Raw genomic sequence first — 16,460 nt, 5'->3', positions numbered from 1 at the left:
CCTATCTTTATGCATTTGCTTCCAGTATTCCAAAAACATTTCCAGTTTATCACATTATTTGTGTGTTTCCCCTTTTCAAAAACTCTTCAGATCTGCTGGTTTATTTTATCATCCCTACTTGGGTCTGCAATACTCCCCTCATTCTCTGAGGATCTCATTCAGCATACAGTCATCCATTGTTGTGTAATTTTCTTGAACTCTTCTCAGATGATATTTTTCATGATTCTTGTTTACAATCCAGAAAAATCTTTTTTTCTCTGAAATAGCATAAGTGTTGCTAACAATTGGGTATGGGAATTAACAATGTTCCCCACACAACACAGAAGGTGATGAAGTATTCACGGACTTATATTATACTTTTAAAATATCATATTTTAAAAAGAGAGATTTGTACAAGCCCCAGCAGTTAATTCTTCACGAACTCCTACCTAATAATAATAATTAATGTAAGATGCAAAATTAAAAGTGCATAATTAAATTACAGCTGCCTAACAAGTTGACACACAGCAGCTGAGCCATAGGATTGTCTATGAGCTTGACTCACCCTCTCCTCTCCACACAACCCATGCCAAACTCAGGTCTTAGATAGGCAAGGGAGTGACTATGCTCACCGACAGATTTTACAAAAGCACAAATACCTCATTCTGGCTCAGCTACAGCCAGACATCTGCCTGTCACACGCCTGCCTGCAGCTCTAAATTTTCATGTCTCACATTTGTTGCAGACTAAAACCACGTGCAGACAAATAACACACACACTTGCTAAGTCTAAAACCATCTGAGTAACTTCCTTTAGTTTCTTGGGATATTCCTGTCTTAAGAGATTTGGGGGATGATATCGATCAATTTAGCAAACAGAAATGACAGATTATGGTGTTCCCAAATGTCTTCCAATTTCCTCACTTCTATCATCCCACTCTTTGTGAGATTAACTGGTCAAGCAATCAGTGCAATGAAATGTGCGTGCACCTTGGCTGCTTGCACTTAAAACTTACTATTTTCAGTTAAACACACTTTTGTTGAGCACACCACAGCACACAGTAATAGGGGAAAGTGCAGCAGAAACAAGGCGACTGTCTTAGCTGTAGTAACACAGAATACTTTGAAGGAGTCCATTTCCTTGCCTAGAATAAGGATTCAGAGCTAGAGAAGTCAAGTCCAACACCAAATTAAGAGAGGGGAGCTAGTTCAGCCTCTGCTGCTGTGCTTAAGGCAGAAACTAATTCCCAAGCTTCCACAGTCTCTGCAGTAAGTCACGGAACAGTGATCGCTTGTGGACTTAACAATTATAAAATTTTGCCATGCTATGCTGACAGAACATTTATACTAAAACTGCTCAAGAACAAAACCTTTTGCTAGGACAAAACCCTGAGAAACCCATAATGAAAAGGAAACATAATGCCATAGTAACAAAAACATAGTGTTATACTGCTGCCTCAAATGAGCTTTTTCTCCTAGCCACATCTAATTTATACTTATCAATGCAAGTACCTTTCCATAGTCAATGGATTTATTATTCTGAAAAGCAAAAACCAACTCAAAACATTACATTAAACTGAAAGACAGAGGACCAATTGGGGTTGGGGGGAGTGGGGATTAGGTACAAATTGTTCACATATGTATTTTTCTAATTATTATTATTGGCTATGTTCCACAGCACAGGGGGAGGGGAGGAGAGGGAGGAGGAAAGGAGGAAGAGGGCGTCTGAAACTTACTGGTTGACCTCCCCACCATCTGTGATTGAATTTCTCTCGCCCTCGAAGACTGAAGCTGGCATCAAACACTGGGTCATACATCGAATTGCCAACAATCCCATGTGATTCAGGATAGAGTCCCTTTGTGCACAAGTAGATTAATTAGTAAAACCCTAGTACACACAAATACAGTTCTTCATAGCTATCTGCAAATACCACTAAATTGTTTTAAAATAAGTATCTTTGTAACTACACATCAGAAAAGGTTTTTAGTCTCAGATAAGCACATTTAAAACTGGCTATAGTAATGAAAGCAGTAGATGATTGAATCGTGCTAAAAACATTAAAAACTCCTGTTACTTAATACTTTGAAGTTTTTCCACACTGATTAAAAGTTAGTTCGAGGCCATCAAGGAAAAGGCAAAAATGTATGAAGAGAAGATTGATTTGTACTTTCAGTTCCTCTCCATGAATACCCTTTCTGGACATAGTAATTCATTCTCTGGTTGCAAGAGTAAAACTTAGTATTTCCATTTTGTAATGTTTTATCTTCATGAGAGTCTCTGTGAGATAAGTTATTTTCACAGAAAATAACTGAAGGGGGCCACCCAAAGCCATGGCTTTATATCACAATTTGCTCTGCAGTAAAAGCAATTTAAGTTACTGCTCTTCTTCCTTTCTTTTGGTCCTCTCTCATCCCTACCTTTTCTTTGTCCATCCCCTCCTTTCTCATCCATTTAATATTTGTGTAGTGGCTGCACAAAAAAAGGAGTAAAAATTGCAGCTGCAGGTAGAGACTCCCTTAGACCAGCTTTGGGAGCCCTGTCAGTGTCACACGGGGTGTGTGCCTGACAGTGTGGGGACAGCCTGGCTGCCAGCCCTGCCACAGGGGTATGTGATGGCTCATTTTACTGCAGGGCCAACACAGCACCCAGACACACTCAGCAGCTGTAAATTGTACGCTGACTGCTAAGTCAGCCCTACTGACTTCAGCTCCTCCAACGAAGGAACAACCGCCGGTTGTATTCAGGGTAGGATTTCAGGGGTGGGTTTTTTTTTTCCCCTAGGAAAACTTTGACCTGTAATTATGCAGCAGTACAAATAACTGCAAAAGCAGGCATAAGAAAGCATAGGAGCACTGTGACAACGTATAATGCTGAGATACACTCCATCTCAGCACTTCAAAATACTGAAGAAAACACTTCACATAACTAAAGACCAAAAAGGGTGGACAGTGAAGCAGTTCTACTTTTTTTTTGTTAATCTTGCTTCCCACAACCCACATTTCTACTTCAGTACAACATTTTGTCATCAAAAAAATCCTTCCCAGGGACTTACAGTAGCAAGGGTGTACAAGTTGGGAAAGGTTTTTGTAGGGTAGACAGGTCGCATATAAGGAGAATGCGTTCCACAAGATCCTGAAAAATCAATACCAAATGCAAATATGAGGAAACGAAGTTCTCAGACACAGAAAACAGAGGAAGCAATTTCTGTGACTCAAAATGATGCAGAAACTAGTTAAATTTTAACCAATTTAAATGAACATTCTGCTGCTTAGCAGTGGTCAGCAGTAGGGGCAGTGGTAAATCTACTCATGCACTCTTTGTACTCCACAGTAAACAACTGAAATAATGCAGTCAGATGACTATTGAACCAGCTGCATTCCCATAGACTGTTTTCTTTTCTGAACTAGTCTCTATTCAGACCCATTGGAAATATTTTGTTACGTAAAACAATGTTAGAAAACACAGGTTTATTTTAAGTAATAAATACACTAATGTTGCAGTTTCACAATGTGCTTTGACCTCAGTCCCCACTAGAATCATTTAGACTGGAAAAGACTTTTAAGATCATTGAGTCCAACCATAGATGACTACACAAATACAGGGGGGAAGAAAACCCAACACCTTTCAAGGATATGGGCACACACACAAACACCATGCTATAGAGAGAGGTTTAAATACGCAGTGCATCCAGTATTCCACAAACCCAGGTGGATGTCCATTCCCCCAGAGGTGAGTGCAGGGCATGTCCCCAGCCAGTTAACAGGCATCCACCACAGCTCCTACAGTCACTTATCCAAACCTCTGACATTTCTGAATCAAGGGGAAAATTTTGTGGGCACCTCCCAACTGGCTTGTAAGAGTGTATGATACATATCATGTACTGAAGATGCACTTCTTTGCTGACAAAACCACATGAAGGTCACCAATTCTGAGCAGTATTTCCCAAACCAGCAGCTCTTCCCACTCTTCTGTGTACATTAACCAGGTTGCTTTCAAGTGGCCAGTTGATACCATCTAAACCAAAGGGGACTTCTGCCATTTCAGCTCCATGCTGACATTCCGTTGCTCAATGAACAAAGAAAACAACTGGGCTGCAAGAGACTGTCTGTCATTCATTGTAAAAAAATAGATGTACTTACTCAGTTTTTCAATATTGGGCATGACCTTGTTCCCTTTCTTCATATATGATGCACGGAAACCATCAACAGAGAAGATGATCAAAGGAGGACGAACAAAGCTAGAAGCAAAAGCAGTAGGAGTATAAACCAGCATTTCAAAATATTTTTTTTTTATTTCCACTTACTCATTGGGACTCCAGAGAATCTGAAGTACAGTTACTGTATATACTACATGTCTATAATCCTTTGCGTACTTAACAGACCAGCAGAAGCTGATAATCCTCACACTTAGTGCTCACTCACAGTCAGTGAAAGGACTGATATCCAACCTAAAAAACATCTTCCCTGAGCAGTTAAAAACATATAGCCCATAAAGGCAAGTGTTTATAGAAGGAGATGTAAAAGGAAAAAAAATAATATTCATGAGTACCCACCCTAGCACACTATCTGTAGTTAAAAACCACGTCACATGACAGCTGGTCTTCTCTCTTTGCAAACAGAAGTCCATGTAGCATTTTGAGTGAGCTCTGTGAGGCATAGCTCACCCTCACATACTAAAGATGATAGTATCTCATGTTAGTTTGTTTTTTTTTTTAATTTGCTATTAAGAGTTGATTGCAAGCAGGCAAAGATTTGTCATGGACGGGCACACCTGGGCTTTTAGTGTTTACTGCTGCAGGGGTAAGCAGCTGCCACTGTCACCAAGAGAAGCTCCTCCAAACTATCCTCCTAACAGCACAGGTTGAGCTGCAACCCAATACAGCATCTGAGCAGATGCTTACCTTTTGGGATAATAGAGACAACTGGTTTCAAAAGTGCTTACTTTCTCATGTGCTCAAATTCCTCACTAAGTCAAGCCTATATCCCATTGCAATTTAGAAATCCTTTCATTTAGGAGCATAACACCAGGAGTAATAAATTCAATTTAAAAAAAAAATGGTCTGAACTGTGTTCACATGTGGCTTAACATGAATTTTACTGCAAGCAGAATGACATAAGCCTTCCTACTGACTTCAGATGAGTCTGGTTACCTTCCCCATGTAAGTGAAGCAGGAAAGCTCAGCAGTAGGTGATCAAAGACCAAGAGTTCAAACCCATATTTTATGCAACACTACTCACCCAGCAGCTTGAAGGCAAATGTTTTACGATATTATGAGCTTAACTGTACAAATGGTGAAGCTCAGGAAAGCATCCAACCCACAGCCATTCAGCCTGCATCACAGGGCCACTGCTGAAGTGTGGTGGGCAGAGCTGGGGACCACTGGCTGTGCTGCATTTGGCTTTGTAGTTGGATGCAAAACACTTACCCTGCTGGACACTCAGGAGCCTTTATCTCTTCACAGTCATCATCCACCCAGTGGGTTTCTCCTGCCAGAAAAGTCACATTGGAGTTTCAAAAAATGAAAAATTAAAAAATCTGTGGACAAAGCTATAGGTTTCACAGAAAATATGTATTAAAAAGAAAAAAAAATCAAGTCTATCTCCAGTTAACAGACTGTCTTGTCATACTTTCCATGAATAACGAGCATGTCTTTTCACAAGGCTGAACAAGTGATCTGGTTATATTCTATTCAATAAAAATATTCAAACTAGCACTCCTACAGGTAGCTCTTAAAACTGGAGTTAAAAGCAGTTCTGACCGCAAGAGACAGCGGTAACGCTTTAGTCACAGTGGTCATCTATTTTAATTTTTTTTTTTTTTTTTACTTTTGATGTGTCAAAAACAGGTAGTGCTGCTTCTGGCTGTGAATTCTCACCCTCCTTCCCCCAGCTCTGATGTGTCCATGAGCTGATTCAGCTGGCTAAAGGCACAAAACAAAATTCATTCTAGGGAAGAAAAACAACTCTAAATAGTTTCCACCTTGTTTAGAGAGCTGATCAGCTCATGGATCAGGTGAGACTCAGGCTAAAAAAAGCATTAATACTCCTTCAGAGCTAGATTAGTTAAAAATCTTCATGTAATCAACTATTTTCTTAAGGTTTTCACTGCTGAATGCTGACTATAGAGTGGCTCATGGCTTGCACTTTCACAGGTCAGTTGAAAAACAAATTATTAACTAACAAGCCTGCTTCCTAAACCTGGCACTATTAAAGGAACTGCAGTTCAATGAAAAGAACAAAACAAAAAACATCATAGAAAAAAAACTACAGGAAATGTGTGCTGCAAGCAATTCCAACTGACCATGACAGGAGGTGGAGGGACAATTTCCAAGAAAAAAAAAAAAACAACCAACACACTATCCTCAGAAAGGCAAAGGCATGAATAAAGAGGAAACACTGTTCTCACATAAGGATTACTCCTGTCAGAGTTCCAGGGTCGTTCAGATAATTTGTTATTAGCCAATTAAACAAAGATTGTGTACATTAAAGCTGGAGATGTAAATTCCTCTGTCTTGACCCTTGTGAGAGGGAGCTCACAAAAAAGGCAGGAACTGAAAACATAAATAGTATTTAAGTGGTCTCAGCCTCGGGTTTCTTTGAGAAGGGGAAGAACAATCTACAGGGATTTGTTGGAAAATATATATTTCACTTGGATTCCCAACAGTGAAACCCAAGTAAACAAAAAAGCCCATTTTCAGTGTATGGATCTGGAACACTATCATTCTGTGAACATACACAGTTGTCCAAAATGGTGTGGAAGAAACAATTTCAAACTGTAACCCTTGCCCCAGTAAAGTTAATGAACGAAAAAAACCCTAAGAACTAGCTGAGATACAAAAGCAGAACCTGTAAAGCTCATTACCAAGGATCAGAAGATCTGGTCTGAATGGCAGACACACTACACAGGCAGTAGATGCTCTAAAAGAGCAGGGCAGTGGATGAAAGTTAAGCTTTCACAGCCCATCCACCTGCCAACCAGTGTGGGGTGTTCTACAGCCATGGTGTGTCATGATCATCTGAAGCCCATGTCACCCACCCACGAGTAACAGCCCTTGTATTTTGGCAACTCCTCTCCCACAAGAAACAAAGCCTACAGGTGTTAGGCCAAATAGTTTGAGCAGGAGCTTTTGTGGTGGGGGTGGAGAAATGTCTTCGGGACAGAGATAACATATCTAGGAATGCTCCATTCCTTCTGAGACCATCAGATATCCCTACTCTCCCTGTGATGCAGACAAATGCATCTGAATACTTTAGAGTTTTGCTTTAAACTCTTCTTCATCCTCCTACACCTATTCTCTTTCTATAATTTTAATTCTACAGGCAGAGATAATGTCCTTCTACGATCAACAAATTATACATATTTTTCTCTGCTAGTATCCAGAAAATTACAAATTCAATTCCCCATTCTCCACCACCCCACTCTCCCCACCCCAAAAAAAAAAAAATCAGAACAAGGAGCGTTCTTCCTTTAGAAGAAAACCCTTTACCCACAGGGCTGCCTTCTATTGGGTTTGGAAAGATAAAAGGAAGAAAGACTAAAGACGTACCTTTGCAAACGACTTGGTAATTAGTACAACAATCTCCTCTACTTAAGCAGTCTTCAGAGCAGTGACAAGCATTGTCATCATTCCTGGTTTCTCCACAGCGATCTTTGGTACACTCCCAGCCCCGAGCTACAATATTCACATTGTAAGAAAGAACGAGAGATTGTAAGCAAAACAAAGTAGCGACTCAAGCCACAATGACAACGCTCTAGTCGTTAAAATTGGGTGTAAAGCTTATGGCCCCATTTTAGCGATTTCAAGACCTCTGAAGTATGTCAACCAAAACCAAAAAGGACTTGCACTTGATTTGCAAGTGCAGGAGAGTTCTTCCACCCAATACACGTGTATTTCTGCTACCCTCCGGTGTTGTATTTCAGGCTTTGTACAATCTGGATGCCAGAAGTAGTGTGTAAAGAAAAGACAAAAAGGAATCTTGACGGATAAATGGTGGGGCCTGAAGCACAAACTAAGAATCATGGTATTTCTAGGATGATCGTTTCTTTTCCTCACAACTACTACAGTCCCCAGCTCAACCCACAGAAAATAAGAGAAAGTAGGAAAGAGATTATGTCGATGCAAATTGATGCCTTACTCCCATGAGTTGCTCACTCACAGTGCAAGATTCAGCACCAATTGAAAAGTTTTGAGAAAACAAGAGCTGTTCTTCCAGTAAAACACTCCAGCTCTTCTCATCTTGCAAATGAAGTTAGGATCTAAGGGCCTGTCTAAATCGAGTGCTCTCTCAAGGGTAGTACATTGCTACATTTTGGAACAGGGCCTATGGTTTTAAGGATGATTTTGCACATCCAGGCCCAACAAAGAAACTTTAAAAATCAGTTTAGACAACATCCACCAGTAAAAAAACCACATCATATCAGAGAAATGTCTTTTATCTTATTTTCTCCTTCATTTGGGGCTTTTTTTTCTGTAAGTAGGTAATATTTACAGATTATACATGTGATAATTGCCTGAATAAATGCCTATGGGAGTATATGAGAATTAGCACAACAGTTCCAAGTGCTATGCAGGTACGCATACACAAATGTGAACATGTGTCTGCTGCAGACAGGAGACTTGAAAAAGTGAAAATCCACCCTTTGGTAGCAGACATCTTGCTGAAAGTTGAAAGTCTTCAAAAAGAGCCTCTCATTCTGCAGTCATCTACACCGGGGGTGAAACAGCATCAGTCTAAAATCAGAAGTTTTTTGGCCTGGAACTAAAGTTGTTTTTCATACCAGATTAGCTCACCATTTGTTGGTACTGAGTTATGAAAATTATATATTCATAAACAGAGTTGAGGAAATCAGGACTTTTAAACATGGCACAACCATGGGCAATGATATATTTAATCATCAGACTTCTCTTCTGGTTGCTTAGTGTAATACTTCGATAAAGCAAGAAAAAGTTTAATGGCAAAAGTAAAAGGCATCTGTGCCAACTCTGACCACTGTGCAAAAACTCAAAAAGAAGGGTATAACTAATAATTTAGATGCACTATGCTCAGAAGTAAAATATAACTTGCGGCCGTCTTCGACGTTTTCCTTGACTGTGACTCAAGGGGGGGGAAAAAAAGGCAAAAAAAAAGAAGAAAGTGAACCCATTGCTGTATTTCCATCCCCAGAGGTCCAATAAACTGAAGTCAAATGTTTCTACCAGTGCGTTATAAGCATCCTGAAAACGAGAAATCAGAGTCTGGGGCACGGGTAGTAAGCCCAGGCTGTCATTTGAGGCTTGCTCCAAGAAGACCCACACTCCTTCAATGCTCCCAGTCTCCAAGGCACCTTCATGCCACAAATGAGCCTGAATTGCACCAATATTGAGTTATCACTTGGGGGAAAAAAGGATGGCTGACACAAAATGACCAACCTCCAGTTTTTACCACAGCTTTTAATTGTAGCCTAGAGGTCAAACTGGTGCCTGAACACTGATTATTGCTTTTAATTTAGTACCAGAAGATCTACTTTTCCTGTAATATGAACAGTACCCTGCTTTTTCTGCCCCTCCCGAAAGGAACAATAGATGCTCATTCCTACTGCTCCTTGCAAGGAAACACGGGCTGCATTCTGGGCTGAGCTGAGCCTGCCCAGCAAGGCGAGGTGAGGAGGAGATGCAGGCTATGGCAGGGAGCGAGGGTTTATCAGGTAGGTCCTGACCACTGGCAGGAACCAGGTGTCAGCAGCACCTGGCAGTGCAGGACAGGAGACCCATCATACCTGTCTTCAAGCACAGCTCATCAAAGTCGAAGCAGCAGCTGTTGTAGCTCTTGCACAGGTTGTCACAGCGGCAGCCAGGAGGCTCTGCCTCTTGAAGTTCAAAGCACCTGTTTTTGCAGGAGCCAGAGGTACTGATCCAGGGGGAATCTGACAGGACTGTGTGAACAAGAAACAGGGCAACATCTGTGAGGCCAGCAGCAACGGGACAGGCAGCTCAGCCCCAAGCCACTCAAAGGAGCAAAACCTCAGATTCTTGCTCTGGGAAAGGGAAGGAAGCAGGGAGAGGAAAAAGACTGCTTGAAGAAATGAAGGGAAAAAAAAGAACAAATTCCAAAAGAGTTGTTCTTTTGGGGGAGGAAAAAAAATAAAGGAAACAGCATGCTGTGATAACATCCTGCAAAGAAACAGCCCTGGCTTTACCTCTGTAACAATCAAGAGATCATTAGCAGAAACGTATTGAAGTCTCCAAGGCCCCATTCCAGGAGCTGTAGTTATTCCACAGAAGCAGGCCTTTGTTTTCAGAAACCAAGTGACATTTTCATGGCTGGCTGGTCAGTTTGCATAGGAAAGGACTCCAATTAATCTACATGCAACAGCAGGACTTGGTTTGCTATACTGGAAGGCGTCAAATCAATGTGAAGCATGAAAGAAAACTTTAAGATGCTCTATAAATTAATGGAGAAATAAAGCAAGGCTTTTTGACGAGATTCTGCAGAGCACCAAATTATAAAATATCCAGAAATGCAGAAGTATTTAAGAAATTAATATATTATTACATGTGTAAGTAAATGGAGGACTGCCAATCTGAAAGCCATGAATAATGTATTAGACTTCAATATTCTATTAGTAAGGGTCCTTAAAGTCAAAGCTGATATGCACATATCTGCTGTTTTCTCAAAACTTACTGTTTTGTACTCTTTAAATATTTTCAGAGTTTTTCCTATAAGAGAATCCTACATAGCAGCTTATACAAAACAGGAAAATTGTGTGTTGTTCTCTAGGGTTAATTGCATTTTATGAAATAAAATAACTAAGTTATGTTATCCTTTAAATACAAAGGTGTCCCAAGGAAAATTTCACAATACCTTTTGTTCCTTGAGAGACCTATTAAAATTAAGTATTTGAAATCATCTTGGTTTTGTTTTCTTTTAGGTCATGGTTTGGTTTCGGGTCTGGTAAATCTCACCATGATTAGCAGTATGATTTTAAGAGGACTGACACAACGGCATTTTTGGGAAACAGCTGCTCTGATATTTTCTTATATATTTTTCCCCTTACACTTTTAAATAGACGAAAGTTCAGTCACCACATAAACTGAAGCGAAATCTCTTCCCAGATAAGATGGCATTAACCAAATACTATGAGAATGGATGGAAAAATTATAAAAGAGGAGTTCGGAGGTGCCATTGTAGTAGCTGATGTCTCATCACCACCCATCCCCAGCACTACTGCTCCCCCACTTCCCTTGGAGTGGCACTGGCACTGGTTGGACACCAGCATGAACCACTTCAGGGAATAAACCTGTCAGCAAATCAACCCTACACCAAGATCGTAGGTGAGAACCCCAAACCTACCATGTTTGCACTCATGGATTATGGCAAGGCATACTCATAGGACTGCTGGAAAAGACAGTAGCAGACAACTGTGTCTCTCTGCTTTTGTGGTTTGTTTTTCTCAACCAGGTCAGCAATGCTCAGTGAGAGTAACATTATACACATAGTTAAGTTTTGCTCTACCCTGCAAGCATGTTCTTAATGAGACATCAATATTTTGGCCATCTGAAATTCCAAGCACTTAAATGTTGTGTATCTGTGCTGGCAATACAAAGACCAGTGTTTTCTTTGCTCAAGTAAGTAGGTCCCAAAGCTATGTTAGAAATTAATCACATGAGAATTGCTTCAAAGCATGCTAATAACTCAAACTTTCAGAGCTATGAAGCCTTCTTCCTTATTTTTAACGACAGATGCTTCCTATCAAATGCTTGTGAAAAACTGTTACCAAAAAATATTTTCATGTTATTTAACCTCTTCCACTACTTTTTCTTTTGGAAGCCAGATAATATAAGCTTCAAATCAAAGGTATTGTGAACTTGAAGGTATTACATACTAGCATATAACCCTTACACTGGCATTACCCTCTTCCTTTCAAAGGACAGAGAAGGAGATCTTATCAGAAGGTAAAAAAAATCCACATGTCAACATGTGTTTAGGAAAGAGAAGGTATAAATCTGACTGCAGATTACATAAGAGACAGTTAACTGCAGCTCAAGGAATGTCTACCTGTTGTAAAGAGCAGCTCATCTATCAGGAAACCACTGGAACAAATTGCCCACGGAGGCTGTGCAATCTCTGAGCTTGGAGATTTTGAAGAACAGGTTAGGCCAAGATCTGTCAGGATCACTTCAGTAATAACTGACCATGTCTTGGGATATGAAGGTCTACATAGCTGTTCAAGGTCCCTTCTAGCTCCATCTTCTATAACTGCAGGTAGGGTTTCCATTTCATGCAAGAAAGGTTTGGCCACTACCTTGTCTGTTATTTTCTCATATCTCTTGACAACCATCTCATTACTAATGTGACAAATAATCCCAAATCACTTAGCAAATTCAAGTCACACCTCCTGAGTCAATGCAGGACACTTTCTATATCACAGCACAAAAGAGGACTTGCTAAATTTCTCTCAATATAAGATCACTCCTTTGTTTATCATGCTTGACCTTGCCTTTGCAGCCAGACCATGCTTTTCAGGTCGTGCACAATGCCATGGCAGGGGTACTGGTGCATGCAAAATAGTCTGAAAATATATCAGGAGCTCCATCCGTGGTGAGCACTTTCAAACTAGGAGAAACCCTTGTACAGAACAAACTTACACAGTTTAAAAGTCCTTTTCAAAATTCCTGCATCCCTCCACAGCTCCTGCAGTCAGACTGTGCAGCAGGTAGAGGGATCTCAGCATGAAGATTCTCCCCTCCTTATTTAAAACATAAAGCCTTTCACATCCTTTTCCATACATGCTTTTTTGGCCAACTAAGTTCAAAACAATCATCTAATTGTCTTTTACATCATAGGTTAGAGACCAAAGTTACATAGGGCAATAGTGCCTTTGTGATTTAGTTCATGGGGGTTACTACATTTTCATTGTAAAGGTGTTATCTTAGAAGGTACCATATCAAATTACTTCCTTTGACTCTGATTACAATATCTTTTAAAAAAATCATATCCATTTATTTTCAGTAGTATTTAAGACATAAGACAATAGAGACATGCCTACACAGTCATTACAGGAAGGAGACTACCTGGTAACAATCTGCCATTTTGGATCCTATGGATCCCATATGGAACCTATACGGAACAACCAAATGATTATGCAAAACATTTGGAGCTTCAATATTGCCACATAATATTCATTTTATGAACTTGCATTTCATTTTTGCAATGAGTAAAATTTCAGTGAAAAGTCAGAGAAAGAAAAAAAATATATCCTAACTCCAGTACAAGAAAGGTAAGACTCCATTTCTAATGACATGTTAAAAATCCATCGAGAAGGGATAGAAAAACTTCAGTGTATCTCCTTCCAAAGTGTAAGTTATCCTATCATGACCAAGAAACATGCTTCAAGAGATTACTAAGGACATTTTCCCCAAAAGCGCTTACAAGCGCAAAAAGCAAATAACTTACAAAAGTAAAGTTGTGAGTCTTGGTTCTCTTATGCCTTCTAGAAATTTTAGGTAAAAAAATTATTTCAATTAAATAATTTGTTGGGTACAAATATTAAACATCTCAAATGTATAAAGACATACATCTGTACACTGTAAAAAGAAAACAAAGTGCGGTAGGTATTATGTGATACTTTGACATGCATTTATAAGCAACTAGGAAAAAAACACAAGTTTTTGGTTCATAGCAGAGTTCTATGCTAGATGAAAACTAAAATTTGTTTATAATCATGGCATACCTCTGGAGAAATAACAAATTGTCTTCCACAGTAATGTTTAGTAAAGACTGTTTTATCAATCTAAAATAATTAACTCTTAACACCAAGAAACTTGGAAATAAATAAGCCAAGAAAGAGTGAAATTGAAAAATAATTATACCAATCTTTTGTTCTGGATAAGTCATTGCACTGGACTTCTAATGAAGTATAACTGGAAGTAATTTTTACTGTCTCCTTTAGCCAGATATAACTACAACACTTTATTATTTACTATCACTTTTTTTTTCCTGCAATGAAAGTAACCAAGCTTCATAAACACAGAATGGACAAAACCTTCCATTACTGTTGTCTCTCATTGTTGCAACCTGGACTTGACTACTTCAATGCCAGGTGCAGGTCCAATCCCACCTGTAAGCAAATTCTCAATACACTTCCAAAAATACCCCATCTCCTGCCCTTTTGCAAGAGATCCTGTATTTCTTCCTACTTTTCTGTAATGCTGATCTAATCCTCCTGCTACTGGAAACAACACACAGCTACTGATCCCAGCCCTGACGGTGTTGAACGGTGCTGGTTGGCTCAGCCGAGCTGGCACCCGATCGGCTGCAATGGGTCCCCAGTATCAGACCTTTGGAACTTCAGCAAAACCAGCTCTGAGCAGCTCTGCCCGAGACAATCACTAGCGAACCAAAGCAGCTGGTAGTCAGATGTTGAACGCTTGAAACGCAAATCCTTCGCATTACTATTACACACACTACACAACTACTCTGCAGTTAACATACTAGAAGATTAAAAGCAAAGCCAAACCAAACCCGTTTTTCAAACATTTTTTAAACTGATATAAAGATCAAAGGTAACAGACACTATCTTTTTGATTACCTAAAACGCCTCTGCTCAGTGATTGTTGCCCTGATTGTTGCTGTGATTAGACACCAATTCCTGTCAAAGACGGGGGACAGAAGGACACAGATACATTACCAGGAACGCAACGAACTCTGGCCATGGTAAACCATTTCATAATTAAAATTCACAAGCTATCATTACAGACGGGCACTGCAAATGAAACCCTTCCACTTCAATTACGTTAACCATCTCTAAGTCAATGACCGCAGGTTTTGTTTCTCCTGCCAAAGGAACAGAGGCACAAGTCAAGCCTGGGGTTTTTTGCCCCCTTTTTTTTTTTTTTAGGAAAAAAAAAAGGAGTAGTTTTTTGGTTTATACATTTTTCCATTTGGAGTATGTCTGAGCTCACAAAATCCTGTATTGCCCCAGAACACAAACAACAGTTCTTTTTGTGACAGTTCTTACTGTCTTCCAAAGAAAAAAGTAAAATACACAAGAAAAACAGAAGACTCAGTGACAGCGCATCTGCACGAACACCTGCTCTCCTCTCCCGGCCCTCTCCGCCGTCAGATGTCTGCCGTCTACTGTTCACAAACCAGCATGACCTCAGGAGCCACAGAAATCCCAAAAGCTTTTCTCACCAGCGCCTCTTGAAAGCATTCATCAAGTTTCTAGAAACCGCTTCAATAGCTACCAAAATAAACCCAGTACCCTTAAATCCATCAGGGAGTTTCTCTTAGCACTAGAAGGAAACTGTGCAGAGCACAAAACATGCCAAACGCTTCAGAGGAGCTGATGAGACCGATCTCTGTGAGACTGAGAGTGCTCAGTCCTAAAATAAGCTAAATTTTCCATAGTCACATGCACACAGAGCAAAAGTTTAAGTAAATAGGAGACCTATAGGTGAGTCCCAAAGGTCAACTGACTCGGGCTCTGCGAGTTATTTATTCTTCTCTATATCCTAGAGGGAAAAGGAACAAGCAAACTACTGTTACGGAGTAGGAATGGTTTCTAAGCACAGCCTATAACATAAGGGTATGCCGATGCACAATTTAAGTCCGTTACTGTACCTGAGACCGGCCCCTCATCCCATTCTTCGGATCTCCTAAATCGATTTGTTGTAAATCCCATGCAGACATTTACTCCAAAGGCAAAAGCAAACAAGGATATAACCTGCAAAAGTAAAACAGTAAAGTAAGAGAACTGTGCAAGAAGCAGGACTTTTGTGCTAAGAGCATTAGGCATAAAGGGTAGAGATGGTCCTCTGTACATTCGAGCTCCCCAGCACTGCAGTTCCCATCACTGGAGCAGCAGCTGACAGCGTCACCGTTGGAGAGTAACACAAACCAGAAGGCGTTTATGAATAAAACATCTCTTTCTGAAGCTGAAACGCTCCTTTTTGTAGGAACTTATTCAGGACAGACGGGCTGCTACTCCTCCTCTAAAAGCAAACACGCTCCTCTCCTCCCCTACCTGGTGCGAGTGGACGCAGCCCTGCTTAGCCATACCAGGGAATTCTTGAAAAGCCTACGCCGCACCGTCGCCTTTTTTTATAGTGAGCGCAGAGCTCTGTTTGCTCGGGGAGTTCGGGCTATTAGCTACGAGTAATCCCACCTGGTGAGGTTGACAGGCTCGTGTGATTTGTCCAGGGGGTGATTTCATCATGTTTCACTCACAAATCGCAGCTCCGAGTGCAAGAAGCTCCAGGCATCATCCCCTGGCTGCGCCCTCCCCCCAAACACACACCCGCGCGCTTTTATGTGGTTTGCTCTGGCAGAGCTGGGCTTGCTTGTGCCGCGGCGGCCAATAGCTCCTCCTGCTCGTTTTATTCTCCTCACAAAAGTAACATGGTTAAAAGAAAAACCAAATGCGTTTCCATCTGGCTCGAAGAAGAAGAGGGGGAAACTCACTGGGGGCTGCGAACTGAAAATATCCCGATGCCACCCTCA

At 40.5% G+C, this 16,460-nt stretch overlaps 1 protein-coding gene across 6 annotated transcripts in view; it reads right to left on the bottom strand.

The window, feature by feature from the left end:
- Positions 1-16,257, bottom strand: part of ENPP2 (ectonucleotide pyrophosphatase/phosphodiesterase 2) — a 56,524-nt gene extending 40,267 nt beyond the window's left edge. For 3 of the 6 annotated variants that reach the window (XM_018077305.2, XM_018077265.2, XM_018077274.2), the window contains exons 1-8: positions 16,126-16,257; positions 15,582-15,684; positions 9,736-9,891; positions 7,526-7,651; positions 5,405-5,465; positions 4,119-4,216; positions 3,032-3,111; positions 1,715-1,834 (exon numbers count right to left, since the gene is read on the bottom strand). In XM_018077305.2, the coding sequence (XP_017932794.1) occupies positions 1,715-1,834; positions 3,032-3,111; positions 4,119-4,216; positions 5,405-5,465; positions 7,526-7,651; positions 9,736-9,891; positions 15,582-15,684; positions 16,126-16,176 (795 nt within the window). In that variant the 5' untranslated portion in view covers positions 16,177-16,257. Of the gene's footprint in view, positions 1-1,714; positions 1,835-3,031; positions 3,112-4,118; positions 4,217-5,404; positions 5,466-7,525; positions 7,652-9,735; positions 9,892-15,581; positions 15,685-15,781; positions 15,900-15,984 lie in introns of those variants that run through there. The other 3 variants (XM_018077282.2, XM_008929232.3, XM_018077297.2) reach the window with 2 other exon arrangements.
- Between the last annotated feature and the right edge of the window lie 203 nt (positions 16,258-16,460).

Source organism: Manacus vitellinus, unplaced genomic scaffold (genome assembly GCF_001715985.3).
Source record: "Manacus vitellinus isolate BGI_N305 unplaced genomic scaffold, ASM171598v3 scaffold_1_pilon, whole genome shotgun sequence".
NCBI lineage: Eukaryota > Metazoa > Chordata > Aves > Passeriformes > Pipridae > Manacus > Manacus vitellinus.
The sequence above is the reverse complement of the archived record's forward strand: the minus strand, read 5'-3'. Positions and strand labels throughout refer to the sequence as shown.